Source organism: Triturus cristatus, chromosome 4_1 (genome assembly GCF_964204655.1).
Source record: "Triturus cristatus chromosome 4_1, aTriCri1.1, whole genome shotgun sequence".
Classification (NCBI taxonomy): Eukaryota; Metazoa; Chordata; class Amphibia; order Caudata; family Salamandridae; genus Triturus; species Triturus cristatus.
The window spans coordinates 1039509263-1039536090 of NC_140585.1; the positions used below are offsets into that span (position 1 = coordinate 1039509263).

Below are 26828 nucleotides of genomic sequence, written 5' to 3' on the forward strand. Positions count from 1 at the left end.
CAGTATTTTATGTGTGCATGCGGCTCTGTATTTCTAAGTGTTTCCAGATGTCTGCTGAGCGTGATCACGTCTGTATTCTAATATACCGATTGGGACTCAGTTTGTATATTGATTTCCACGACGTTCAGTATACTTACTGGATAAACACTACACTAGCCTTACTGTGTGACAGCGGTTATGTTCAATCAAATCCCTTTTCGCAGACAGGTATGTGCCAAATCCAATATATTGGCATCTTTAGCGCAGATAACAAGGGCCAAGCGCAGCTAAGCACATGTATTTGCATCAAGCAAATTCCAATGGGCAAGTCATTCCCCATAAAACTCACAATTTCAAAAACGTTCTCCGTGTACAGTAAAGGTCTACTATCTTAAATGTAAACCGAATCAGATGTTGTTGTTCCATCTGAAATGGTTGTAACCAGTGATGGAAGAATACAAAAAGAGATTTTATAGAGAGGCACATTTGCAGATGATAGTGATGGTGATTGAGACCACAGTGTTTGCCGGCTGGGGATTCTCCCACTCAATTCCGATTTTGGTGCATATCAAAGCCCACTGTAGGTCCCTGCCCCGCCAGGCCATCTGTTCACTGTGTGGCTTAACAGTGTTTAAGTGCTCCACCATTCAGGGGTTCAACTCCATCCCTGAGTGAGTATTGCTCTTCATTTACACGACAATTGGGTTTCTTGGGGTGACTGGCCTTGAGATGTGTCTACACCGTTATTGTCCTGGCGAAACCCTTTTACAGGTTCGAATTGTTGTTCATTATTGAACAACAAGCAAACTTCTTTTGATCCGTTGGAACAGTATAATCTGCTCAATTTCTGTGTTGTAAAGAAACGTACAAAGATTCATGACATTGCACCTATTTGTTGTCACTGTGGGTTCGTTGTGGTTGTTTTGCATTTGGCACACATTGCACATACACGTTTTTGGACAACGTGAGTTGCTTGGTGGATAATTTAAAGTTTAAAAGATTAATTAAGATTTATTCTGGGCAGCTGTATTGCTGGTGTGTTGCAGGATCTTTGATTTGCGTGAGTTTGAACTATTGGCATTGTAAAGGGCAATGCCTTTTATTTATGTGTTGGTTTTTAAATCATAAAAGGTATTGTCATTTACAATGCTAATAGCTTTAACTCTCGCAAATGCGAGACCTATTGCATTGCAAATGCTTGTTCTTCCATGTCTTCAATGTAATTGAAAACAGCCTGCTCCAAGGTGAGGATTTCCACGGGTGTGGTGTTGAGAAGGGGACAGAATGTGTATTTTAATCTAAATCCAGTGTCGCCTGTATCTATGGTGTGTTCTGCCGGAGTCTGTTTTTCAAAGAAAGCCTTTAATCTAAGCTTTCTGAAAAAAATGGGAGAGTTCACAATGCAAGTTGAATTTATCAAGGCGGGCAGTTGGAACAAAACCCAAGTCTTTATTTAGCACCATCTCTTCAGTGCTTGTTAAAGTAAGGGATGATAAGTTTGTTATCACACTCTGTGAGTGCTTGTTCCTGCTTGTGGTTCCCTCATTTTGCTCGTGGTAAGATTCCCTACTGGGCTATCCTCTTCCCAGTGTACCTGGTTGCTCCCCTTTCTCCTTCCTCTTCACCTCCCTAAAACAGGAGGCCTATAAGTGTTCGCCTGGAAAGGATTTTGTGTGTGTGCGCAAAGGCTGGGTTCCACCTAAATATAGGATGTTGGGGCGGTGGATTGTATTGGCCTAGGAATCCCCCCCCCCCCCCCCCATCACAGGTGCTGGATAGTTATGGCAGGGTTGTTGCCCATTGTGGGGTCTGTTTCTACCTCTGTCTTGATTTATAACTACCTCCGCTCGAGCCACTGTTGGTGGAGGGTTTGTCATCAGAGATATCAGAAAAATCCAAATTCCTGTCAGTTTTAGCTGGTAGTTTAAACTCTGGGTCGGCATAGGGGTATGTTTTCGTGTAGGAGAAATGTTTCAGATCTTTTTGGAATTTTTGGATGTTTGACTGGGTTAGGTTGTCTTTGTACTCCTTAATCTCCTTATTTAGTTCATCCACCTTTTTTTGTATTTAAAGCTGTGATTGTAGTCATGAAGTGGTTCTCTGATATCTGGATTTCTATGACCATGGTTTCAGATAGTCTCACAGCCGTTTTAATAATTGGGACTATCCAGGCCCTTGTGCATGCCACACAATTTGGGCCAGAGTCTTTTCTAAACGTGGCATCCTCCTCCTTTTATCATGAAGAAACAAGAGCAGTTAATCTTAAAGAGAAACTACCTGGAACATCATTTCTAAATCTATATGAAAGTCTCGCGCTTTCCGGGTTGTTAAGGGTTAACCAGCCCGTGAACGAGCGAGACATTCTGCCATCACCACGCCCTTGCGTGATGACTTGCGTGGAAGCAGCCAGAAACACCGGCTTCTCAAATACACCCGTTCCGGCAGCCTCTTTAATTTTGGGATCTTGAACCGGGACTAAGTAGGTGCCGCAGGCTAGTGCTCGACCTTGACGTAGTAAGTGAAATGCCTGATCTAACTTTAGGATTACTCACAACCAGTCTGTGTTGTTGCTAAAAGACTCTCGATGTATGTTTTTCTAGGGTTTGGCAATAGGCAACACCCCCCGGCAGGGTCCATGGGGTATCGCATTCTTGCGAATCACGTAAGCTTTGAATAACGTTCTCCGCTACTGCTTTTAATCGAAGTTTTGACTTTAAATCTCTAATACCACTACATGGATAAATTTATATTCCACAACAAGTGGTTATTTTCAGAGAAAGTTTCACCGCAATTACGGATGCGGCATACATTCGACCGTGACTAGCTTCTCTCTTCGAAAAGGAGGATTGGGCTATTGGCACTATTACTCCGGTAAAATGAACCACACATTGAATGCCGCAAGTGTGTTTTTGCTTTGGCACTACAGTCATATTGGGACTCTCCGTTGCCCGCAACACTAGTTGGGTAACATGGGTGAATAAATTAATGGAGATTCTAGCATGTGGTGCTTTTGTATCGCACCTGATAAACCTAACTATGTGTTTACTACTCTGGAATACATGAATTGCCTGAATGAAGTATGCTTGATATCATGTTGTTTTGTTTTTCAGAACAAATCGTTCTTGACTGAACCTTAAGTTTTGTGGTAAAGAAGCACTCCATGAGTGCACCTTAGCGTGTGCACTCATTTCTTTTTTTCACTGGTCCTGAAGAAAGCCTTGCTACCGCGCATCCAAAGGCTGAAACATGTAGACTTAGTCACCATTTTTTATAACAGATGTCTGTGACAAAGAAAGCCACAGAAGACATCCACCTATTTTGCTTTTAAATTTGCCCTATAACCCCACCATTAAATACTTTTGAGGAGTTATTGAGGCAATCTTAAAATCACTCTCCTTTTTCACTCACCCCACAAGAAAACCCACTCCGCTTTAACTCTGCCCCTCGGGTGGGAACCCAATGATGAAGCATGCCAGCAACTAGGTTGGTGGGTGAGGGTTTTTAAAAAAAAGAATTGCTTTACTTTCTTTGACCACAGTTTACAGTAATCCTTTCTAGGAATTACTCCTTCTTTGTTGTTTTTAGCTCTAGGAGACCAGGAGTAGTTTCCATTATAACCTTTCTCTCTTTTTGTTGTTTTGTATGCATAGTGTATCCACAGTCTCATGGCAGCTGTCCTCTGTACTGAGCCGGGCTGTGTTCAGCCGTGTGACCAGCCGGTCAACAATCTGTTGTCAGTGCAGTTTCCAAGCATATCCTGAATTTTGCTGTGTATAAAATTGACTGTGAAAAATCTGGTGATAGCTCTGCTGTCTCTTGAATCCAAGGCATAATCCAACTCTTCTGTGGAGCCAGATTGCGCAATCTGCGTTTATTTGTTGATCATCTTTGTCACCCAGGTTATCAAAAGCGTTATTCGTACACATTTATTGGATAGTTCTGCTGTCTCCTGAATCAAACTGCACCAAGCTGTCCACATTTGTAGTGATAGCTTCATTGTATAATAAAAACATCTGATCTCAAAATATGTGAACATTTATAGGCTAGTTATGCTGGGTAATATGTCAACTTTAACAATCTGTTCTAGTTGTTGGGGATGAGCTATCTAGGCCATTACATGTGTGAACATATATGGATAGCTCGGTTGCCTGGGGAATCAACCTGCACATAATGTGCACATATAGGGATAAGCTCTGCTGCTTGAGGTATCAGCCTTTACATTGCTTGCATGTGTAGGAGATACTTCTGCTGTCCAAGGTGTGAACTTGTATTGTGTCCAAGTGTTGGTGATAGCTCTGCTGCCTATGGCAATAGCATGTACCCTGTGTGCATATGTAGGGAATAACTCTGCTGTCTAATGTATAAACCTGTCCATTCCGTGCACACATACAGGATAGGTCTGCTGTCTAAAGTATTAGCCTGTCCATTGTGTGCACACTTGGAGTATAGCTGTACTGTCTAATGTTTGAGCCTGTCCAATGTGGGCGTGCTACTTTCGTCACTTTCATTCCTGGCTGAGACAGCAAACGAACTTGTAATAACCCCAGCATCACTCATCACCAGCACAGCACCACATTAGCACCATTGAAACGCCACCGCAGAAGTGCATCAGTGCAGCACCACCTCAGCAACAACTCCCCATTAGAGAAGCACCACTTCAGCACCAGTCAGCGTCACTTAGCATCACTCAGCAGCACCACTGCAACACAACCTAAGCATCACTCAGCAGCATCTTAGCTCCATCTCAGCCCCAATGCAGCACCAGCTCAGCACCAGTACTGCACCATCTGAGCACCAGCACAGCACCACCTCTGCCATCAGTGCAGCACCACCTCAATACCAGCACTGTTTATGTCCCCTCTCAATAACAAAACAACTTTAACCTCTTCGGTGCCCGTGACGAGCTGGACTCGTCATGGGCCGCGGTGGCGCTGTGCCCATGACGAGTCCAGCTCGTCACAAACCCCGCCCGCTAATGTAACGGCCGGCACAGGGCGGGGAAAGGGGCGGGCACCGAAGGGGTTAACAAACTAGCATTAGAACAGGCAGGAAGATTTTGCCAGCATTGCAAGGACAAAAAGAACGGGAAGACATTTTTTATGATGATCTTTTTAATATGGTTGTTCAGTTGTACATAGTATCTTTTTGTTCATATATATGGTAACAAAATGCTTATAAAACTTTTTTATTATTTTTCAACATGCTGCACAGCAGCCACCCTGCTCTACAACATAGCTTAAAAACATTGGCTAAGCCAATAACTCTTGCTTAACAATTACAAGGTCCCAAAGGCGAGACCTATTGGCTATGCCAATCCTTGTTTGCTTAGGAACCACAAGAGGTGTTGAATAGAGCAAATGTGAACCCCCTCACCCATTTCTTGTTGCTATTTAAACTGTTATTCTGTCCATAGACTGTGTTATCAAGATTCTTTTTAGACTTAACGTATTGGATTATGAGGCATAAGGGAGACGGACATTGCATCTTGGGAAGGAACGGAAGCGTAACATTAATTTTTAGTTGTATTTTTTGTCTTGTGTTTTTTTCCCAAGGACAAGTCAAAATAGTAAAATATATTAAACCTGTGTTGCCCCAGTGGTGTTCTTCTAAGATGTGCGAGGCATAGTGCGCCACTGTGATTTTAATAAAATCCATGTCCTCCTAAGCTCACTTTTTAGAAATGTGATATTTTGTTTCCCAATGTGGATATTTATTTCTCAAAAAAGTAGGACTTGTCTTCTAAAACGGAAAATGCCCTGCTCACTCGAAATCCAGGGCGTCTCAGTTGCTTTCTTACCATTACTTAATTGTAGCCAAAGCTTCGTTGTAAGGACTTTGTTTCCTTGCACTGGGACGAATTAGAATTTTAGGCTAAAATCGCGACTGTATCAAGCTATCACCAAAAGTGAGGAGTCTTCTTTTTCTCGCATCTGCATTGCTTAGAATCAATAGTACTCTTCCTGTGTTATTTCTGAACGGACTAATGTATTTTATGTTACAGAGGCTGTGAGTGGCAGATAACTTGTTTGATGCACAAAGTGACAGATCAAGTGCTTTTGGGGAAGTGGATACAGTGACGGTTCTTCCAGCCTTGATGCTTTGCTACAGGTTCACTCATTACACTGTCTTCAGATATTATTCGGCTGCTGTGTGCAGTTTTCACAGTCCCATCTATGTGGTTTTGCTTGAACTCAGATGATGCACAACTGCAACTGACTCTCTAGGGGGATATGATGTAAGATGTGAAAACATGTTAATCTTATGTTATAAGAGTTTTAAAGCTGGATACATGCCAGCAAACCATTCAAGTCAATATTGTAATTTCATACAGGTTTCATTCTTTAAAAAAAAAAAAAAAAAAAAGTTTTGTTAACTGGTACTTGAATAGCATGCAGTCTGCCGTTGGCATGGTGTATTGCAGTGCATTTGAAGTGGAGTATAAAAGAAAGCAAAACCTTTTTTTGTTTAACTTTGTTTTTCAACAAATTTGCAGTTTACAGTGCATTTTTTGCTTTGATCAGCGTGGTTAATTAAAGTCAGATCATGGCCTTACAGAAACTGATTAAGTTATTGTCATTGTACATGCTGGTCAGTAGCGTCTGTTATAGGTTTCTTGTTGCATTTATTCGGTTTAGCATCATAGCATACTGTTTTAACTTGCTTATTCAACAACATAACACAAAACATTGTACCCTACACCTGGAACACTCACTGTAATATTATACATTTCTATGAACCTGGAGGTCACTTTGTGTTTTTTGGATCTGGGGTACAGCCCCAAAACACACTGCTCCCACGTCCAGTCCAGCTCCCGTTCTGTGCGCTGAGCTAAGCAACTGGTGACCGCGCCCCAGTATGTTTGAAAGGCAGCGCATGACCACAACATGTGTATTAGGTCTGCGCCTGCTTTGTCGCATCTCGCACATTTGGCATCCATGCGATCAAAATACCTATTTATATGTTACGGTGTTAAATAAGCGCTGTGAATGATATAATATTGAATGAGCCGGAATCGAACGTTCAGAGGTATTTGAACCGGCTTCTCGAATATTTTCCCACTCCTGGTCCGTGGTGGGCCACTGCAGGTCCACGTCCAAACGAGCTCTGAGGGAGAGCAGCTGCGGTGCCGTGTGCGTTGGGAGAGATTCCGCAAACCACTTGGTTAAATGCCAGCCTGTGCCCAGCTCATGCAAATACTGCATAGTTAAGCGGGTGGCAGGTTCCTGCGTTATATTGCCCCACAGTGCGCTAAGTGAATGAACTATTGTCGCATGTAGAAGGAAGTGACCCTGTGGCAGTTCCGAGTCCTCAGCTAGTTCTGCAAACGGGAGGAGCAGTCGATCGTTATATAGGTCAGTCAGCGTCTTCCCAGTGCGCAAGCTCTTCGTTGGTTATTGCCTGGAGTCTTCTGAGGGTACCCAGTATCAGGAGTGATGCCGCATATGGTGTGACATGGCGCTTAATGTTAAGACTGCGCAGGTAACATTGATAGGCCACCCCTACCAGGATCTGAGTATGTGTGAGCTGAGACTCCTGTGTTGCTGTGTACATCAGCTGGCTTGCGCTAATCCAACATGCCACCCATTGGAGATGCGCCGCTAAGTAATATTGTTCCAGATTTGGCAGTGAGAGTCCACCTTGGTTGGTAGGCGGGTACATTTTAGCTAGTGACACTCTGCTTAGCGTCCCATGCCATATGAATCGCCGCATGTCTGATTCCAGAGTTTTAAAGAGCGGTGGTCTCCGGTGTAATGGCAGGTTTGTGAAATAGTAAAGGAGGCGCAGCAGTAACACCAGTTTTAGTAGCGCAATCCTGCCCATGACTGCCAGCTACAAGGTAGACCAGAAAGACATCTGCACTCTTGTTGCAGTAACAGCTCTGGTCAGGTTCCCCTCAAGAAGGTCCTGTGAGTCTCTATTTATCAGGATCCCCAGACACTGAAACGCCTCGGTCTGCCAGTGGACACCTCTGTCATTGATGGCCAGGTGTGGATCGGGGGTAGATTCTGCGAATGCATATAAGCACGACTTTTCCCAGTACACCCTCAATCCTGACACTAAAGCGAACTCAAGGAGTTTGGCCTCAATCGCTCCATGCCCCTGCCCCATGTCCCTAAGGTAGATCAGTAGGTCGTCTGCATATAAGGAGACTGCCTGCATACCGTCCCCCATTGGTATTCCCCATTCATCTTGCGTAGAGCGAAGTGCCTCCGCCAATGGCGAGCGCAAATAACTAGGGGGAAAGCGAGCAGCCTTGTCTCGTATCACGTTCTATGGAGACACGCCCCGAGACATAGTCTTAACTCTGGCCGTGGGACACGTGTAGAGCAACTTGAGAAAATTCAGAAAGGCACCCCCCAGGCCGTAGGGAAAAGAAAGCAAAACCTTATTAGCAATCATTCTGTGCATTAGTCACGTGACCGATAAGGGGGCGCCTTTAAATGTCTATTTCAAATCCCTATGAAGAAAGCGAGGTTCATAACAAACATACCCAATTAAGTGATCATTCTGACACCTGTCCTCCATTTTGCATTTTAATTATATTTATCATTGCCGAGGTTTAAATCTTTAACATGCCCTGAAAAATATACAAAAGAATCTCCCGAGATGCAGTTCCATTTGGCAGCAATTACATGGCCTTAAGAAGAACCTGATTACTCCCTTGATTCTGATCAGGCATGAAGAATAGATTAATGACAAAACGTCAATCACTGCATTATGCAGCAACTATGAGCATGACGGAGATAGATAGTTTTCAGCACGAGGCCAGTATAGAAGTAATTGCAGTAGTTTTTTTCATTAGTTTGCCAGCTTAAGTAGCAGATGTAAACGCCTAAAGAACTTCTTTGAAGGAGACTTGAGTAATTACGGGAATGTTTCGCTGTACCCCAGCTGGATAAAGCATGAGGTTTACTTTGTGGTGCAGAGTTTATGATGGACTGGATTGCGGCTCATAGAAATTACCAGTGGCTAAGATTAATAAAAGCAACCCATCCATCACTTTTTTGTTTTGTTTTCTGCAGGGTTTTCAGAGGCGTATGCCAACAAAGAGATCAATCATTTGAAAAAGTCTGCCACAAAAATGTTGACGATTAAATCTCTTCCCAAAAACATTGTTATTGGAGGTTGGTGGTTTTATGTGCCACCTCTGTGTTTTGTAGTAATATCTGCTCCAGCTCTTTAATGCATTAGTGATCCAATGCTAATTTTGAATGTTTTAAAATGGAGAAAATCCACCGTTTCATATTCTCCCTATCAAAGCTTACCTTCACAACACAATCTAGATGCGAGGTACATTCCTACTATCAGTTTGTGACGCATCAAGTAAACCCCTAATTCAGCATATCATTTAGCTGGTCCTGGTGTACTGTTACTAAGGGCTCTACTCCTGGATACGTCAGCTATGAAAAAGACAGACAGTATATGACCTGTGCACAGCTGAACATCTTCCTCTTGCTCGTTCAAAATTTAAGATTGGTACTACGTTAGCCCAAATCGTAGCCTTCCCATTGGAGGGAGATGATTGGTGTACAGCAGTGAGATGCCTGCATCCACATCCCAATCTGGAAAATGTACTTCCAGTGTAGCATTTTTGTAGTGGTAGGCTAGCACAGACCGTACAAGGCTAGTGTTCAGGCCTACATGTAGCCCTTGCTAATTCATTAATTTGCTGTATTGCTAGCCAGTCAATATTTTCTAGGTTGTGAATGGTATTTCTTCCTTGTACTACTGACTAATCCGCACCCCCAAACATAAACACTCATTGGAAAAGCCTACAGGTGGTGGTTTAATATACCAGTCTATGTAAACATAGGCATTTCCTAATGCTGTTTCCATGCATGGCTGTTTAACACATTAAAGTCTACCCATTGGCATTGGCCAATGCTGAGAAAAAGGATTGTATTCTGTATAGAATGCATATAGAAAATAAAGAATTGGCTGTGACAAAAAACGTGGTTTGAGTGTACTTGCACATATAAAATAATTCCTTATGCCTTCCAGTGGAAGTGTTTCCTAAAAGGTGAAATGAGATGCCAAACAGTCAATAGCAAGATGATTGTGAGTAATATTCCTCTGGGTAAAGCCAAAGCCCACTCAATGTGTATTTTAAAGAATTGGTAGCACTATGGCTTAAAGATGGGTGCACTCTCATGTCAGACCTGAAAAGGAATGGTGCAGTTCTGGCAGGATACCATGCTTCATGCTCAAAAGATAGTATTACTTCTGCTTCATGAGAGAGTTCTTGGCCTGAAGTTCTCATAAGAAAAGGTGATTCACCACAGTGTTATGTGGAAGACTACACATTCTATGAAGGGGATGTTACCAGAATTCATCCTTCAGTTGGTCCCGGTAGTTCCTAAAGTTCACTTTGAGACACAAAATCCATGATCTCTAGCAATGCCTATGTCAGAAGTCCAACAAAAACAACGAGGTGATGCAAGTACCCAGGTAAAGTCGTGTCCCTGTTCCGGAGCTCTCCCAGAATGGCGGGCCGTTTAGAGAGGTTATTAAGACCCCTGACATTATATGTGACTACCCGTAGAGTGAGGAGGCTAGTGGTGGCTGAGGAGTTCCCTATGGAGGACTACGGGGTTATTGGGGCGGCCAGAGACTTCGGTGTAAACCACCCTCCATTCCCTCTCAAACCCTAACCGGTAACTACAAATATACATTTAGCCTACAGAACAAAGAAGAATAAGGTTACGAAGTGTAGAATTCTAATCCTGTGAAGGTCCATCGGGCCATATCACGGTCAGGAGTGGAACAGGAAAAAAGGGTTCAGTGGCTTGATGGTGACAGGAGCCAGAAACTGCTTAATTCTTTTTTGATAGGGCTAGATTGAAGCTGTCCCCTCCAACAACCCTCTCAGCCGGAGACTGTTTGTCACCCAGAGGCTGATGTCCGGGGTTTCACCCAACCTGCAGGTGCCACCAACTCCATTGACCCTAATGTTATCCCCAGGACGAGCTTTGCCTCTGCTAGGGTTGTCTGAGGGTGGGCCTGGCCATCCCAGGTAAAGAGGAGATGGAACGGGTGGACCCAACGAAATTTGGTGTTATGATCGATGAGGAAATCAGTTGGAGGTCTGAGGGCGCGTGGCCTGGGAAAGGAGGAGCTAGCTGGCTCTGTTGAATGAGATAATGCCATCCTGCCACGCCTTGAACATGATCAACTCCTTGTCGGTAAATTGGTGGATGCAGGCCAGGACATCTAGTGTGCACTTGCCTGCTTGGGAGAGGGGAACCACTCTGTGAGCTCTGTTCATCAAAATGTGGTCCCCTGTGGAGCGCTCCAGGACAGCGTAGAGTAAAAGAGGTGTTTGGAGCGCTTCACATTCAGAACTGTAGTTGCCCCCACCCCCGATGCAGATATTGTAGTGGCGTGACCTGTTCCCCAAGTCCTCGCATTTCTCCTGGAGGAGGGAGAACCGAGCCTCCAGCTGGATGAGATGTTATCCGGTGACCTCCCCTTCTTCATTGAGTTTGTCGATGGAGGTCTTGGTTTGGGCCACTCTCTCCCCGAAGTTGTCGATATCCCTCTAGACGGTGCAAAGATCTAGTTGTAGGACACTTAAGATGGTCTTGGAGTTCCTGAAACAGTTTGAGGAGTAGGACCCTAGTGACCTGTTGCGACTGGCTGTCTGGCAGGTTATCCGGCGGATGCCTCCCTCCTTTAGCATTTCCTATGTACAGTGTCTAGCTCAGGCAGGAGAGTGCAGCCTGTGCAGGTCTGTGCAGCATGGGTCTATGTCCCTCCTGAGGTCCCCGACCGGTGATGGAGTCAGAGGTGGGGGTAAGTCTAGTCTTCTAGGCCCCTCCCTTGGGGGATCACAGGAAGGCACCCACCTGTGTGAACGCCCTCACTTGGTCACGAAGGCCTGCAGTCGCCCACAGGCATGATAAAATGATGTGTGTTCTGGCCCTCGAGAGCAGTCGTTGATTGGCGAGACCACCAAGGGTGTGCAGGGATGAATGGTTGAGGGCAGGTTGCAGTAGGCAGCAACCGCAACCCATGCAGTGCCACAGCTTTCGGGTCTGCGGCACAATGGCCATCTCATCGTGGCGGGCCGGATGGTGCTGCCCCAGGCAGCAGGAGCAGGTAGCTGGTCTCCAGGTGTAGCCGGTGGCCACTGGTGGAAGTCTGGGTACTGGACGAGAGGCAGCTGACATCTGTCATCTTGGTGGGCTTGGCCACACCCTTCTGAGATTAATATAAGCATTCCATCCATCACCTTTCTGTTGATGCCCTAAGAGAATGCCCAGATGTGGGTTCTGTCATCATTGTCCTAGGACTCAAGCTATACCTCAATGAGACATAAGTGGTAAACAACGTTTACCCCACAACTTTTTCAATGCAGGGAATCACAACGCGGCCGTTAGAACGACCACGTTGTGATTCCGCATCCCATTACTCCGCAAGTCGGAACAACGAGTTGCGGAGAGGGGGTGTTGGATTTAAAATCCAACACCTTCCCTAGTGTCCGCACAGACTGGAGTTGGAATAGTAAATTATACTATTCCAATATCCAGCGCCCCCCCCCCTCCGCAAGTCATTCTTCCGACTTGCGGAGTAATGTTATGCGGAATCACAACGCGGTCGTTGTAACAACCGCGTTGTGATTCCCTGCGGGGGAAAAAGGCTGCGGAATACTGTCATAGATTCGACATAAGTAGGTTGAAACTGGTCTGGGGTTGCATGTTGTCCGTTCTGAAGGATATCTCGCTTGGCAGTTAGGGACGGAATGTCCCGTGAGGAGAAGGGTCGGTACTGCTTTGCAAAAAGCAGACCTTTGTCTAGAGTTGCATGGAGGATGAAAAACAGACTGGAATGTGGCGCAAGCTATTGCCAGTAGCTGAGATTAATTTAAGCATTCCATCAATCACCTTGTTGTTGCTGCAGTTGGTACTTCGGAATCCCAACAGTGGGTCACTACAGAGTTAAATATAATTTCAACTAAACAAGGGAAACCCAAGGATACCTAGAGACCAAGGATCATTAAGGCAAGCTGGAACAAGAATACGTAAGCAATGGATATGATGCAATAATACTCTGGGTACACAACAATAATTCCAAGGAAAGTTCTTCAGTGAGTTATTTAAAGAATAGTTTACTTAAAATTGGGTTTGTAGGAGTATGTACACCTACGGTGCGTGTTAGACCGGTCAGCCCTTTGGCAGTTTCCTCCTCATTTTTATTATTTTTGTCCCTTGTCCCCTTCTCATTTTTTTTTTTCTGTCTACCAAACTTTTTAGGTGCTAATGTAGAGGGTCTGGGCGCCTCACCCTCACTACCTGAGGGAAAGGCGCAAGGTGCTCCTCTGAGGAAAATAGATGAGGTAGGTGAAATCCACAAAATGGTGGCTCCAACTGTCACCTCAGCACCTGGGCCATGACTGTCATGAGAGGTTCCGGAACCTTCCGGGTCCATCTGGCAAGTCCGACCCAAGGTGATATATAGGGGTGACAGGAGGGCAGCCATTTTAGGTGAGAAGAGACTGCGTGGTAATCAGGAGTAAGGCGCCTGTGTGAGGAGGTGGTTGTACTTGGGAGGAAACGGACTGATCTGCGGATCTGCACAAATTCCCAATCCTAGTGACATCATCCCTAACCTTGCGACCGGTCCCTGAGCGCAGTCAGTGATCTGGTTGAGCAGCGTTACTGGGGTTCTCACAATTGGCCAGAATCCCCCAAGGAGACCCAGGATTGCTGGCTGGGATCATTCCATCCCGCATACCTTCGTGGTTGAAGCGGAAGAAGTAGACTGGCCATGGCAATGCCCCTTCATCCCTAATCAAGGAGGAGAGGTTCGCACCTGTAGCTAGAAGGGCCGTGACATTCCAGACAACTGCACCGGAGAGCTCCCGGTGGCGTCTAGTACAGCCTCCCCCCCCCCCCCCCCCCCTCTCCCCTACTCCTTCCCGTTGTACTACTTGGCCAAGTTCCTACCTGGTATGGACCCCGCCACCACCCAGTGATCGGCAAGTGGCCAGTTATCCACTGGGAGGGCTCGCTGATGTCCCGAGTGCTGAAGGGGTGAGGGGCTGGGAGCCAGCGACACCGCCGATCGTCTGAGGAGAGTTACGCCAGGAAGGAAGGGGGCGTGACTGACCCGGAGGCCGCCGTCCTCCGATCACATGGAAAGGGGCTGAAGCGCCGCCCTTCCCTTTCCGTAAAGTTGTGGAAAACCGCGCCCCCAGCCTGCGTCGGAAGGCGGTGAGCAGGCAACTTCCAGGTCCCCGGTTTGTATCGACACAGTGTCCGGCTGACAAGAGGCCGCAGAGGGGGAAAGCCGGTATTGTGGAGAGCGCTCGAGTGTGGATCACCTTCCCGGAGGGGAACTCCCATTAGGTTACTCATCGGGGGTGGGGATTGGTGGAAATTACCTGATTCTCATCTCCGTGGGGAGCGATCACTTCATCGGCGTGAGGCCCGACTCTCACAACGTAAGAACTCAACTCCAATTCCGGCTGGACTCCGAGAACAGAGGACACCGGGACTGAACAGTAAGCTGGGCAATGAGTGAGGAGGGAAGGGGGAAGAAAGAGAGAGTCCAGAGTAACACGTAGTTAAGTTCAGTCATTGTCGTGATTGACCCCTGTAATCTCTCACACGCAAAGTTCCCGGATAGACAACAGAGACATCTATGCGAGTAACGCCTAGGTATTGTGGAAATGAAATGTTGGGAATAATTGTAAACCGCCAGTTGCCAGGGTGATGGAAAGGCCGATAATGTATGCCTTGTTAGCGGGTGATGAAATAAGTTGCTATAGTGCCTAGAGGTCATCTGCTAAAGACCGTGAACAAAGTGAACCTTGCATTTACTGCCAACTGTAGTAGTCATTGAGTAGAGGACAACCTTAAGGTCCAGAAAGGATAGTTAAGGGAGCCCGGTTCAGTAGAATGTTGTATAGACTGTGAACCATCTGATGTACCGGGGAATGTAAATGCTTTGAGAAGCGTGTCTAGGTGGAATTAAATTGACGCTCCAAGAGCATAGAGTTGGGGTTGGGCAACAATGGTGGGGTGAAGATGAATGCTACATTGGGGCAATGAATATCAAACTAAATGTATTGTAATGTTTCATTCAGAGAAATGAGGTTGTTTTACCACAGTTAAAAAAAAAAAGAAAGGATAAAGACTCCTGGTAATCCTTAACATTAAACAGTGTAGTGTCTTTTTTTTTAGTAGTGCTGCGCTAGATTGCGGACTGAGTAGGATGCACGCACGAGACGCTATGTTGAGAGGTATGCCTGTTAACTTGAGCCAAGCTACCCCCCGGACCTAGGTCCAACAGTGCGCAACTAAAGAGGTGCTACCTAAAAAACAGGCAAGGAAAGGTTTTCTTTTGTGACAGTAAGAGTTATACAAAATCAAGCGTCACATTTCTGTTAGACAACGCTACTGCACCCAAGGAACCATTTTGCATAATCACGCTGGTCAGACTGATTCATTTGACGTTTCAATCCACTACACATATGGAATCATCATCAGGACAATACAGTGTTTGCTTGTATACATAAATCAATGTGAAAACCACTTAATAAAACCTGTATGAAAAATAAGGGGAAGGGGAGAGAAAGGAAAGGAAAAGAGAAATGAATTTGGTCACTTAGGTAAGTATAACATTTTTGTTCTGTGGACAAAAGTGACTCAGTCGTGGCTAACACGTGGAAGGTTTTGTGTGGTGGTTTTGCAATGTTACCTTCCGAAAGGGCCAAAGTTAATGAGTGCTACGCAGGGTTGACCTGGTCATGCTTTGTACCAGGATAGCCTGTGAGAGTAGAGTATAAATATGCAGCACTCTATACCAATATTGGCTCCCGCCAGATCAGACTTTACGGTAAAAATCACATGCATAAGAAAGAATATCCAATTACCCAATTCAAATGGCTACACCATGATCTATTCCTACCAAATGTCCAATCATCCAGTCAAGGGGACACCCAGTGGCTCTATACAAGAGTTAGAATTATAGCATGTGACTGCAAAGCCTATTATGATGAAAAATCTTTAGGGGAACTCAACAACAACATACCTATTGGTAATGCAACAAACAATGTGCCGATCAAGGAACGACATGACACCCAATTCTAACACTTCACAATTACAGACTTGCTGATTTTGCTAACGCAAGGATCAATGTGTGTCATCAAGAAACAGCTGATACCCAATTATTCCGACACTTCACAATTACGGGCTTGCTGGTTCTTTATTTAAATAAACTATTCTTTAAATAACTCATTGAAGAATTTCTGTGCATTATTGTGAGACCATTGTTCCTTATAGCCTTAACTACAGTTGGTCCCCAAGTATCATTGGCTGTTTCCTGCTTTAGATAAAATAATGTATGTGCAATCGCTCGATTGCAAGGGATGTTGAGATTCCTCCTACAAAATAATAGTGGGCATCCCTACTTTACCAATAGATCCCCCCCCCCCTATTCCCCTCCCCATTCACGAGTCTCCATTCTCATTAGCATGACAGAATATACTCTCATGTACATGCATGAATATATTAGAAAAATACTGGAAGGTCTTCTTTTTGTTCCGATACAATTGAAGCAGTACAACCTGCCAGCTTGACAGAACAGCTTAAGAAATGTAAAAAGAAATATACTAAATAACACGCTATGATTCGTATGCTTATTGCATATCTAAAATCTGACACATCCCACGGGGCTTGCAAGTGAGCAATATTTCAGGAGTATTCACAGATGATAAAAAATATCAACATTGCTTCAGTCATATCTGCACTACCAGCTCACAACACTGGATGGTGCTGGGAATTGTCACAACCTTCGAGCACTCAAAAAACCTACTAGAGAAAATAGCAGACTTAGAAAAACAAATCAATAATCCAGTCTGATCACGGATGCAAAAAACCTATTTGAACAAAACTGTGAAATAGATTGCTGAATTCACCAGATTAGAGCAAGAGAAGGAATCTAACAAAGTCAAAGAAAAGATATTTGCTTCTATTCGATTGAGAGATCTTACCCATATCTTAATGATGATTTCTATACTAAGCGTAACTTAAAGAATCCAGACTTTTGAACGCCCGTAGGGAAGATTTAATAAACAAAAGAACCGTGTAACATAAACGGATTCATTCGAGAAATCAACTGACAACTCAGACGCAGGTGAAGGGACCAGTTCCTCCAATACAACACCTAACCCCAATTCTTTCACGACAGGTCACCCAGGGCGCCCCAGTCGAGGGAGAGGACATGGCCATCAATGGTTCAACACACCTGGCGAATGACAGACACACCAGAAATACTATCAGTGGGGACACCAGTAGATATGGCCTACTCTAGTGACATTGATTCTAGGATGGACACAAGTTGTGTGGATGATACACAGCCCATTCCTACTTTTTAAGCTCTCAAAACACAGCCTATCCCAGGCGGAGACTTCACTATTAAGCCAGGGATTATCATTTGTCCTTACTGTGTGTCCAAATTTCCTAAATTTGCAAACTGACATATTCAGATTTTTTCACAAAATCAGACTACATGCCTTTTTTTGGGACAGTCCATGTACTCCTACAAGTGCATACACTGACTTTCTTACCACCTAATCCGTCCTTGCCTGGGATATTTCTAACCTTGAATAACAAAGGACCTTTATCCTAAACCACATACTCCTATCACAAAAACATGCCCTGACTGAACTTAAAAGAATAGTTTACGGGTTATCAAGCCAATGGACAAAGGCGGGCAGAATAGTTTTACAAGACACTTACCAATACAAAAATGAGATTAAGACCATTTTTCTACACTGAACATTACGTAAGGCTGACAACTGATCCCACTAAGGAACTTCAGACTAAGATATTAACCAAGAGAGTACTTGAGTTAGGTTTTATTAGCAAGCATGAGCTCCTGTTTTTGAATACACGAAACCCCAGAACACCGGTAATTTATACATTACCCAAAAATCAGACATGGCCTCCAAGGAGACAAATCGACTCCGGCTGTGCTTACATTTTTGGAATCATTGGTTGCTACATTGATTTTTCCATTAATGACTTGGTGCCAATCACAGAATGCTACGTGAGATATAGCATGCACCTGATTAACCAAATTGAACATATGACTTTTGACTGCAATATGTGCCTTCTCTGCACGCTAGATATAGAATCCCTATATACGTATATCCCTCAAAATGATGGAATAGAGGTCATACAACAAATTCTTGAAACACGTACACACCCACATAGTCTCCACTGACTTTATCCTTAAAGTATTACACCGGACCCTCACATAAAAACAAATTCAGTTTGATGGGGAATTTTATCAGCGGATCAAGGGAACGTATATGGGAGCAGGTTATGCTCCCAATTTTGCCATTCTGTTCATGGATATCTTGGAAACTGCAACCATTCTATCTGACAACAACCCATTTCACAACACGATAGTAACCTAGAAACGTTATATTTATGAAATTCTTTTGATTTGGAGAGGAAGTAATATGCTCACCTCATTTCTAACTTGGCTTAACAATAACTGCAAAGGTTTGAATTTCACCTTCCAATACAGCAGAGGGGATTTCATTTTTAGATTTGATAATCAGGACACACAAAGGGGGAACTGTACTCGTCACTGTACCGGAAACTGAAGTATTCAGATCATCACCCTAGGGCCTTCCGTGATTCCCTCCCATACTCCCAATGCCTTACAATCAGAAGAAATTGCTTCTTCAAGCAAGTCTTCTTCCGAGAAGCAGAAACTTTAAAGACCAAATCACCCTCTAGAGATTACCCCCACATACTGGTTACAAGATCCATTAAAACGGTGTGGTACAGCCCACGCAAGGCGCTTTTGACCCCCGAGTGAGAGATGACACGAGGAAGATGGTTTGTGTGACTACATTTTCTCTCATCTCCAATCAAATAAAGAAAACTATTTTACACCACTGGCATATTCTAAATACAGAAGAGTTGTCCATAGAACACTGCACCTTTGCGTTTCACCTAAAATATGAACATGTAACACTTACTGCGAGCATGCCTACCATCCTGTAGTACAACTTGACGCTGCATGAAATTTGGGGCATTAACTCCGTGGTGGGCCACCGAAGGTGTGGTCAATGCAGTGTGTGTGAATATATGATTGAGAAAAAGGAATTTGTTCACAAATTTAAAAACCGCACTCACATTTTTCTAAGTGCAACACTGCACATATAATTTATGCATTTTTTGGCCATGTAATTTGACTTATGTGGGCCAAACCACGCAAAAAGTGAGGGTCAGAATATGCCAGCACAGAAGCCGATTGCGATGCAAAGTAGCACACGCACATCTGGTGGAGCATTTCGAAACATTGGACCATTGCGATAATGATCTGTGATGGCAATTTATTGAAATTGTCAAAGTACCTAAACATGGTGGTGAACTCGCAGCTATTCTCAATAAAGAGAAGCTGAACTACGTCCTGAGAACTGACTGCTTCCACAGCAGACTCAACAGACTGGAAGATTGGGCGTCTCTTATATAAATCCTTCTGGTGGATCAGGACTGATGACCAGACGAATGTTACTTATGTGCACGTCATTAATAGATAAAGATTTTGTCCTCTCCACCTGTTGAACTCTGAGTACTCAAGGAGTTGTTAAACGTTCATTTGGGTCTCTACTCTGAAATGTGTGGGTATGTTACATTGTCTTGTTTTATGCTACCTTGGCACTTGCCATGTACAGGCTATTTAGACCATATTCCTTCCCTTTGTAGTCATCCACTTTTTCCCCCATACAAGGGAACATAGCAAACAACTATGATTAAGTTTTCATGTAGTTCTTATGACGTACAATGTATTTGAATAATTCAATTCAGTGCATAATTGCTGCATAACTTTCCCTTAAGTTGTGTGCCACCAATTTATGGAATAATGTTTGGAATTCCTTATGTTTTATATGGGATATGCACCATGTTTTGTATCCTTTGGTCAAAATTTTCCTTTTTCCCCCGCTGGCATATTACCTAATTGGGATCTGTTTACACAATTCTTTAAATGTATTTATTTCCATTCTTGCTGACCACTATGGAGATTTAGTGTAATTCCTATTTCATTTGATGTGGTCCATTACGTAACAATACGGCCGCCACGTTTTTATGGTTTACTTGGGGCTCATTGGTTGAGTCTGCTTCTATTTCTACCTCTTGAAGACGTAGGCGTCTTCAATCACAACTGCCAGCTCACCGACAGCTTCTTCCAGCACACCATGCTATGTTATGGTAAGATGGACTGCCTCAGCCAGCATGCTTTGTTTTGTTCGGCAACACCACTATTACCTTTACATTGAACTCGCTTGTCTTTCCTTAGAAGCGGTTCATCTGAATTCCCACCTTGCCCTGAACCGCGCTACTGATTCCGCTAACCTTGGTTTTCTTGCCAACAATGTAATTGGATACTTTTATCAGCTATGCAAGGTGCATATTGTTTTTTTTAAATTTTATTTATTTTATTGCACTTTTCAAAGAGAACGATCAATCAGAGAGTGCATGGTAAAGTACCGCTTGTGCTGTCCATAAAGTGCCGTAATGACAATATATAACACTCCCATATCCCAACAACCAAACAGAATACAGAGGAGCAATTCTCAAGCAAATGTACAATTATAATCACAATACAGTATATCCATTACATTAATCATAACAATGTCCACAGTCCGGTAGAGTTCGTCTAATTTTTAGTGGTTGTAGTTTACGAGCCTCCCAGTTAGCACCCATGTCCAATTTCCTAGCCAGGCATTTCGCACGGTTGTATATGTATGCCTATTTCAATTATCAAGGGGGTAGGTATGTAGATAGTTCTTCAGCGGTTGCCAGATATCGCAAGGGCGTGTGGTTATGGGTAATAATGTGGCATAGACCTCACTCATGGTGTTACAGTGAATAAGGTCACGGAGCCAGACCTTTACCGTTGGCGTTTGTGCTTTGCCCCAATGCAGAGAGATTTTATGTTTTGCAATGAGTATGGCAATTGCGGTGAATCTCCTAATACTTCTGTTAAGTGGTTTAACATACCCCAATAATACCATCAGTGGTTTGGGTTGTACAGTTTGTTCCATCATTAGAGACAAGTGGCAAAAGATTTCTTCCCAATACGCCCTCACTGGTGTACAGGTCCATGGGAGGTGTGAAAAATCAACCTTAGTTAGCGTATCTATGCACATGTGCTTCATACGGTAGGGTTCATCTTGGATAATAACTTCAGGGTTACATACACTCTATCGAGGTATTTAAAATGTAATAATTTGTCTAGGATTATTCGAGATGTATCATGTTTGCGCACAGCAATAATGCCACATACTGTTAGTTATTGATGTGCCAAGGTCCCGTTCCCAGGCCGCCTGTGCTTTGGCGCCTGCTGCAGGGCGGAGGGATTGCGATAAGTGGTATATGCGTGAAACTAGGTGAGTACTGTCCGGCGAGCTTATAACAAGCAAAAGTGGGGGGAAATAGTCTGGTTCAGTCGATGCATTCGGTATAGCCTGTAGCAAGGATCCCCAGGTTCTATGGGGGAGGAATCGATCTGTGTATGTGGCATCCCCCGGGCAGCAAATTCAGCTGTCGTACATGGTCTTGAGTCTTTGAACAAGTCTCCCACCTTCTGGAGTCTGCTTGGCTAACATCCTTTTGGTAAGCGTTTCTGTGGTAGGGGGTAACCACAGATTATTTGCTAATGGTATGTGTGCAGTGTATGAAGACTTTTTTTTTGTAAGTACTGTCGCAATTTGGTCCATGCCCAGCAAGTCGTGGGTAATGTTTGGATTTCTGTGGGGCAGTGCGGTAGGCCCTGTGGCAATATCGTAGAGCGAGCTCTGATGTATCTGAGATCTTTTGGGTTTGAGATATTGAAGTTGTGCATCTCGGTGATACCAATGATATGTAAAGTGAACATGAGCCACCAGGTAGTACAGGTATAAACCGGGGATCCTGAACCCCCTGTCCGTAAGGAATAATCAAAGTGGTCCAGCTTATAAATGGCTGTTTACCTGCCCAGATAAATCCACTTGGGTAGTCGCTAGGGTCAGTGGAAAAATTTCCGACTTGGTCCAGTTAATGCCCAATCCTGAATATACCCCAAGACGGACCACCTCTCTCAAGAGAGGAGACATGTTCTCAGCCGGCTTCTGTATAAACATTACATCATCCGCATAGAACGAAGTGATGAGTGGACCCGTATGCAACTGTAGGCCACGGTGGAGGTGTCACTCCTTTATGTGGCGGGCAAGGGGGTCCATACCTACAATGAATAATAGGGGTGAGAAGGGCACCCCTGCCTGGTGCCATGTGATGGGGAACTGAGTTGTTGTTACCCCATTTACTTTCAGCCGAGCCATCGGGTGAAAGTACAACCGGCGGACTAGGTTTTAAAAGCCGATAAGGATGCCTAATTTCTGCATCACAGCATATAGAAAAGGGCAGTCTAATGAATCAAAGGCCTTTTCGGCGTCTAGTAGAACGACTGCTGCAAGTAGCGCGGGCTCAATTTGGTTCTTTACTGAGAAAACCGCTCGCAGGTTGAGTGCTGTAGATCTGCCAAGAACGAAACCAGCTTGAAAGGGGCATAATGTGGTGTCTACTAATAGCGACAGACGGGTGGCTAATATTTTAGAAATATTTTTATAGTCGTGAATGAGTAATAACGGCCTGTAGGACTGACATTGACATGGTGATTTGCCTGGCTTAAGCAGTAGTGTAACTATGTCCTCACGCACAGATGGAGAAAGGGATCAGTTTTTCAAAGCTTAATCATTCACCTCCAATAGACGTGGAGCCAATTTGTGTTGATAGGCTTTATAAAATTCCTCAGAAAGGCCATCAGAGCCAGGGGCTCGGCTACTAGCCAGATCTTTTATTGCTTGTTTGATTTCATCTACATCTATCAGGGAAGCCAGGAATTGACGCTGCCCCTCCTCAAGCCAAACCATAGCTATCTCCTGCAAATAGTCCATAAGGGCCTGCCCCGCAGGGGGATCGCATGTAATGTATAACTAGGTATAGTATTTGAGAAAGGCTGCTGAGATATCTGCTCCTTTTGTCAGTGGAACGCCAGCTTTGGTGTCTAAATGTGTGACGAACGCTGATTGATATTGGGTTCTGAGGAGGCAGGCGAGCATCCTCCCGGGCCTCTTACCCTCCCCGTACACCCGTGCCATTGCATATTTGCAGAGATATTTAACTTCTCGGGCAGGTGCATCAGTGAATTCTGTCTTTAATGTTGAGCGGTCAGGTAGCAATCTGTGCGGCTGTGTCTGTCTTTTAGTTTCTGTTCTATTTTCTCCAACTCTCCCTGTATAGAGCGAAGTTCACCGGCATGTTTCGAGATACAGATCCCACGAATGAATGCTTTAAAAGCATCCCAGAGTATCAGTTGTGAATCTACCATCCCCTCGTTTAGTGTAAAGTACTCCCTGATGGCGTCCCCTATGCCACTACAAAACAGAGTCGAGCAGGTTGGCCGCGGAAAATCTCCATACTGGTCGCTGTTTGGGGATCATTGGAAAACCCACCAAAAGGAGGACAGGGGCATGGTCGGATATCATGCAGCGCAAATATTCAATCTTTTGTACCTCCAAAAGTTGTTGTGGCATAAGGTACCAATGATCTATTCGGGACCATGAAACGTGGGGCAGAGTAAAATGAATAGTTACCGACTCCCAGGTGGTTCACACGCCAGGGATCTTCCAGCAGTGCTGCGTGGTGTGTGGTTTTGTAATGCACCCAGAGCCAGTAGTGTCCGTAGTGGGGTCTAGCGTGAGGTTGAAGTCACCTCCCATCAGTATATTATCTGCACCTAAGCGGTCAATATATGCAGTTATTTTAGGAAAAAATTCATAGGTGTCGATATTTGGAGCATATATGTTAAGGAAAAGAACTGACTCTTCGCCCCCCCCCCCCCCCCCGCAATCCCTGCACAATGACCTATCTGCCCGTGGAATCGGTCACCACCTCTGTGGCCTGAAAAGGGAGGGAACGGTGAACCAGTATACACACCACACGTGAATATCTCCTATAGTAGGAGAAGAAGTGGTTACCACCCCACGATGCCGCAAACCCATATGTTGGGAGTGGTGCGTAGTGCGTCTGCTTGAGGAAGGCGACCTGAATAGAGTGGACGAGTATGCCAGGACCTGTATACTTTTTTTAGGACCAGCAGTTCTCGCACATTCCAGGACAGGCACCTAAGGCGCAGGCCGGGGCCGCTTTTGTCATCAAGAATCCTCTAACCACTAGTGGTCCAATCATTACAAGCTGTGGATATGTAGCAGTGATATACCGCACCATGTAGATAGAGTTTGCTCCAAACCAACAAATACCAAAACAATAACCATCATACAAGAAAACCCCACTCCAACCCATCACCCCCACCGGATACGTAAAAACTAGGCACCCGGCGAATCCCAATCAAGGAGTAACAAACATAAGGTAAGGGGGGGAAAGAGCAGGAGAACATCCTGAGGGGGAAGGCAACACTCTAATGGAGCCATCAAGTTGTAGGATAGTCAATGACGGGGACTTGTCCACCCACCATGCGCCCGCATCTCGACAGTAAGTCTTTGCTGCTTGAAGAAGCAATGGAGGAAATCTTCGGCTTCTGAATTTCGTGGAACATCTTCTAACCTTCACATACCAGATTTAGTTATTGCTCAAACGTCTGCCCGCTGCGGAAAAGTGTTCTAAGTGTATGGCATTTTAGAATGCATCCGTTAGCCATCAAGAGCCAGAGCCAGATTTGCCATCTTGTCTTAGCTGTTTATTCTTGGGCTGTTGTTTTTCCCAGAATTCGACCGCTTCATTGGGGGTGTCGAAAGCATTGGTTTTGCTACCGATCTGAATATGAAACCGGGCCGGGTACAGCATGGCGTATTTGACATTCGCCTTCTGGAGGGACCATTTAATGCCAATGTACTTGCGACGCTCAGCTTGCACTATTAGCGTGAAATCCGGGAATATAGAGATGTTTGAACCCCGATAAGTGAGCGAGCCACGCTCTCTTGACAGCAGGAGCCACCACATCTCGATCGTGATAATTGAGAATTTTGGCTATTATTATCCTCAGGGATTCCCCTGGTGCAGGGTGGGGGTCCCAATGTTCGGTGCTCACGCTCAACTGCAAAAGTCGTGGAAAAGGCCTGTCTCCCGAATATCTCCACAAGTACGGATTCAACAAATCTGGTCATGGGGCAGGTGTTAGTGGTCTTTGCAATACGGAAGTTGTTTCTGAGCGAACGTGCCTCTATATCTTCCGACTTAGTAGCGGGCTGCTTGAGTAGGCCTTCCGCCCTCTCCAACCTACTCTGAACAGAGGGTTGTGTGCCTTTGAGATCCGAAATCCACTGTTCAGCACTGCTAACCGGGTATCCTGTGCCTCCATTCGGACGTGTATGTTGTCTAGCTGACTGGTGAGCATGTCAAAACGGGCATCTATAGACTGAAACCTGACCTGGAGTTCGGTCAATATGGCGGCTGTGCCCTCCAGCTGGCTCAGCTCTGGTTCAGTAGCACTATCAGCATCATCAAGCCTAGGGGTCTTCCCACCCTCAAAATTAAGTTGGCTCTGTTTGGGATTGTTACGGTCCATTTTGCATTGCAGGGGTAGGAATGGAGCCCCCTGGGAGTGACCCATAGTCCGGATCGGCAGAGCGTTACGCGGAGTCAATATGGTTCAATTACACCAATTTCAGGCTCCCCTCACTGTACAGTTCACATCAAGCATATGGTATGTAATTAACATATGCAGAGGCTTACCATGCTCCGACATTAAGCAGGAGTACAGCACTTCACAGATTGAGTGGCCTGAGGAGTAGCAATTATATCAGCTGAGAGACCGGATTCATTTATGCAGCGGGTCAAATCTTTGCATGGTACCGCTTATCCAAGTACAGAAATAGTTCAGGCAGACAAGCGAGCGTTCATCCTGAGCCCATGGCAGAGTGATGTCTGGAATCGCCGCAAATCCGTCCAAGTTCATACGGCCTACCAGGCTGCAGGGCAGCCCCCACCTCCCAATCTCACCAGATTTTTGGGCGGGGACGGCATCGCAGGCTCCCAGGGCCCTCGGGGCAGTTCCGCAGGCGCATCCAGATTGCGCAGCAGATGGTGCTCGATAGCTCCGCACACGCTTACTGGATCCCGCCCTCATGCGCGCTCGAGACCCCTGTCGTCTCGGGGTCTCCGAGGGCCGCGTCATGTCTGGGAGCGTAGGAGGCCGGATCTTGGCACGGCAGGCGACATTGGAGACCACGTTCGGCTCAGCAAGCTACCAGCTCCTCATAATCATCTGCAGCAGCTCCCCCCCCCCCCCCCCCCCCCCTTATTTTCGTTACAGGTTTTATTTGTACTCACGTGATTTTCAAAATGATTTATGTATACAGGCAAACATTTTATTGTTCTGATGAGGATTCCATATGTGTGGTGGCCCGAAAAGTTGTCTACTGAATCACTCTGGCTCGCGTGATTATACAAATTGTTTATTGGATGCAGAATTGTAGCGTTTGATTTTGTACAACTCTTATGGTCCAAAAAATCCTTTCTTTGCCTGTATGTTTAGGCAACACCTGTTCAGTTGTGCCCCATAGGGTGCATACTCCTACAAACCCAATTTTATTTTTATATAAATAAACTATTCTTTAAAAAACTAATTGAAGAATTCCTGGTAATTATTGGTGTGTATCCAGAGCATTATTATTGTATCCTATCCATTGCTTAAGGACTATTGTTCCTTATAGCCACTATAGAGTTCAAGGCACCCTGTGGGCCTGAAATGATAACCTGACCCGGGGATCAAGATATCCTTGCACTCTCTATAGTTTCTATTGGCCAGGGTACTATAGCTCTGAA

General features: G+C 44.9%; 2 protein-coding genes across 12 annotated transcripts in view; both read left to right on the top strand.

Annotated features, from left to right (window-relative positions):
• The window catches only part of LOC146856020 (uncharacterized), a 58255-nt gene extending 33332 nt beyond the window's left edge, over positions 1-24923 (top strand). Inside the window, exons 2-3 of the mRNA XM_085651197.1 lie at positions 9003-9104; positions 24769-24923. Of these exons, the coding sequence (XP_085507323.1) occupies positions 9003-9104; positions 24769-24923 (257 nt within the window). The remainder of the gene's footprint in view (positions 1-9002; positions 9105-24768) is intronic.
• TMEM60 (transmembrane protein 60) overlaps positions 1-26828 on the top strand; it is a 206412-nt gene that overhangs the window by 162767 nt on the left and 16817 nt on the right. The window contains exon 1 of one of the 11 annotated variants that reach the window (XM_085654002.1): positions 6084-6214. The exons of the other annotated variants lie outside the window; for them this stretch is intronic. The gene's annotated coding sequence lies outside the window, so the exon portion shown is untranslated. Of the gene's footprint in view, positions 1-6083; positions 6215-26828 lie in introns of those variants that run through there. 11 annotated transcript variants of the gene reach the window in all.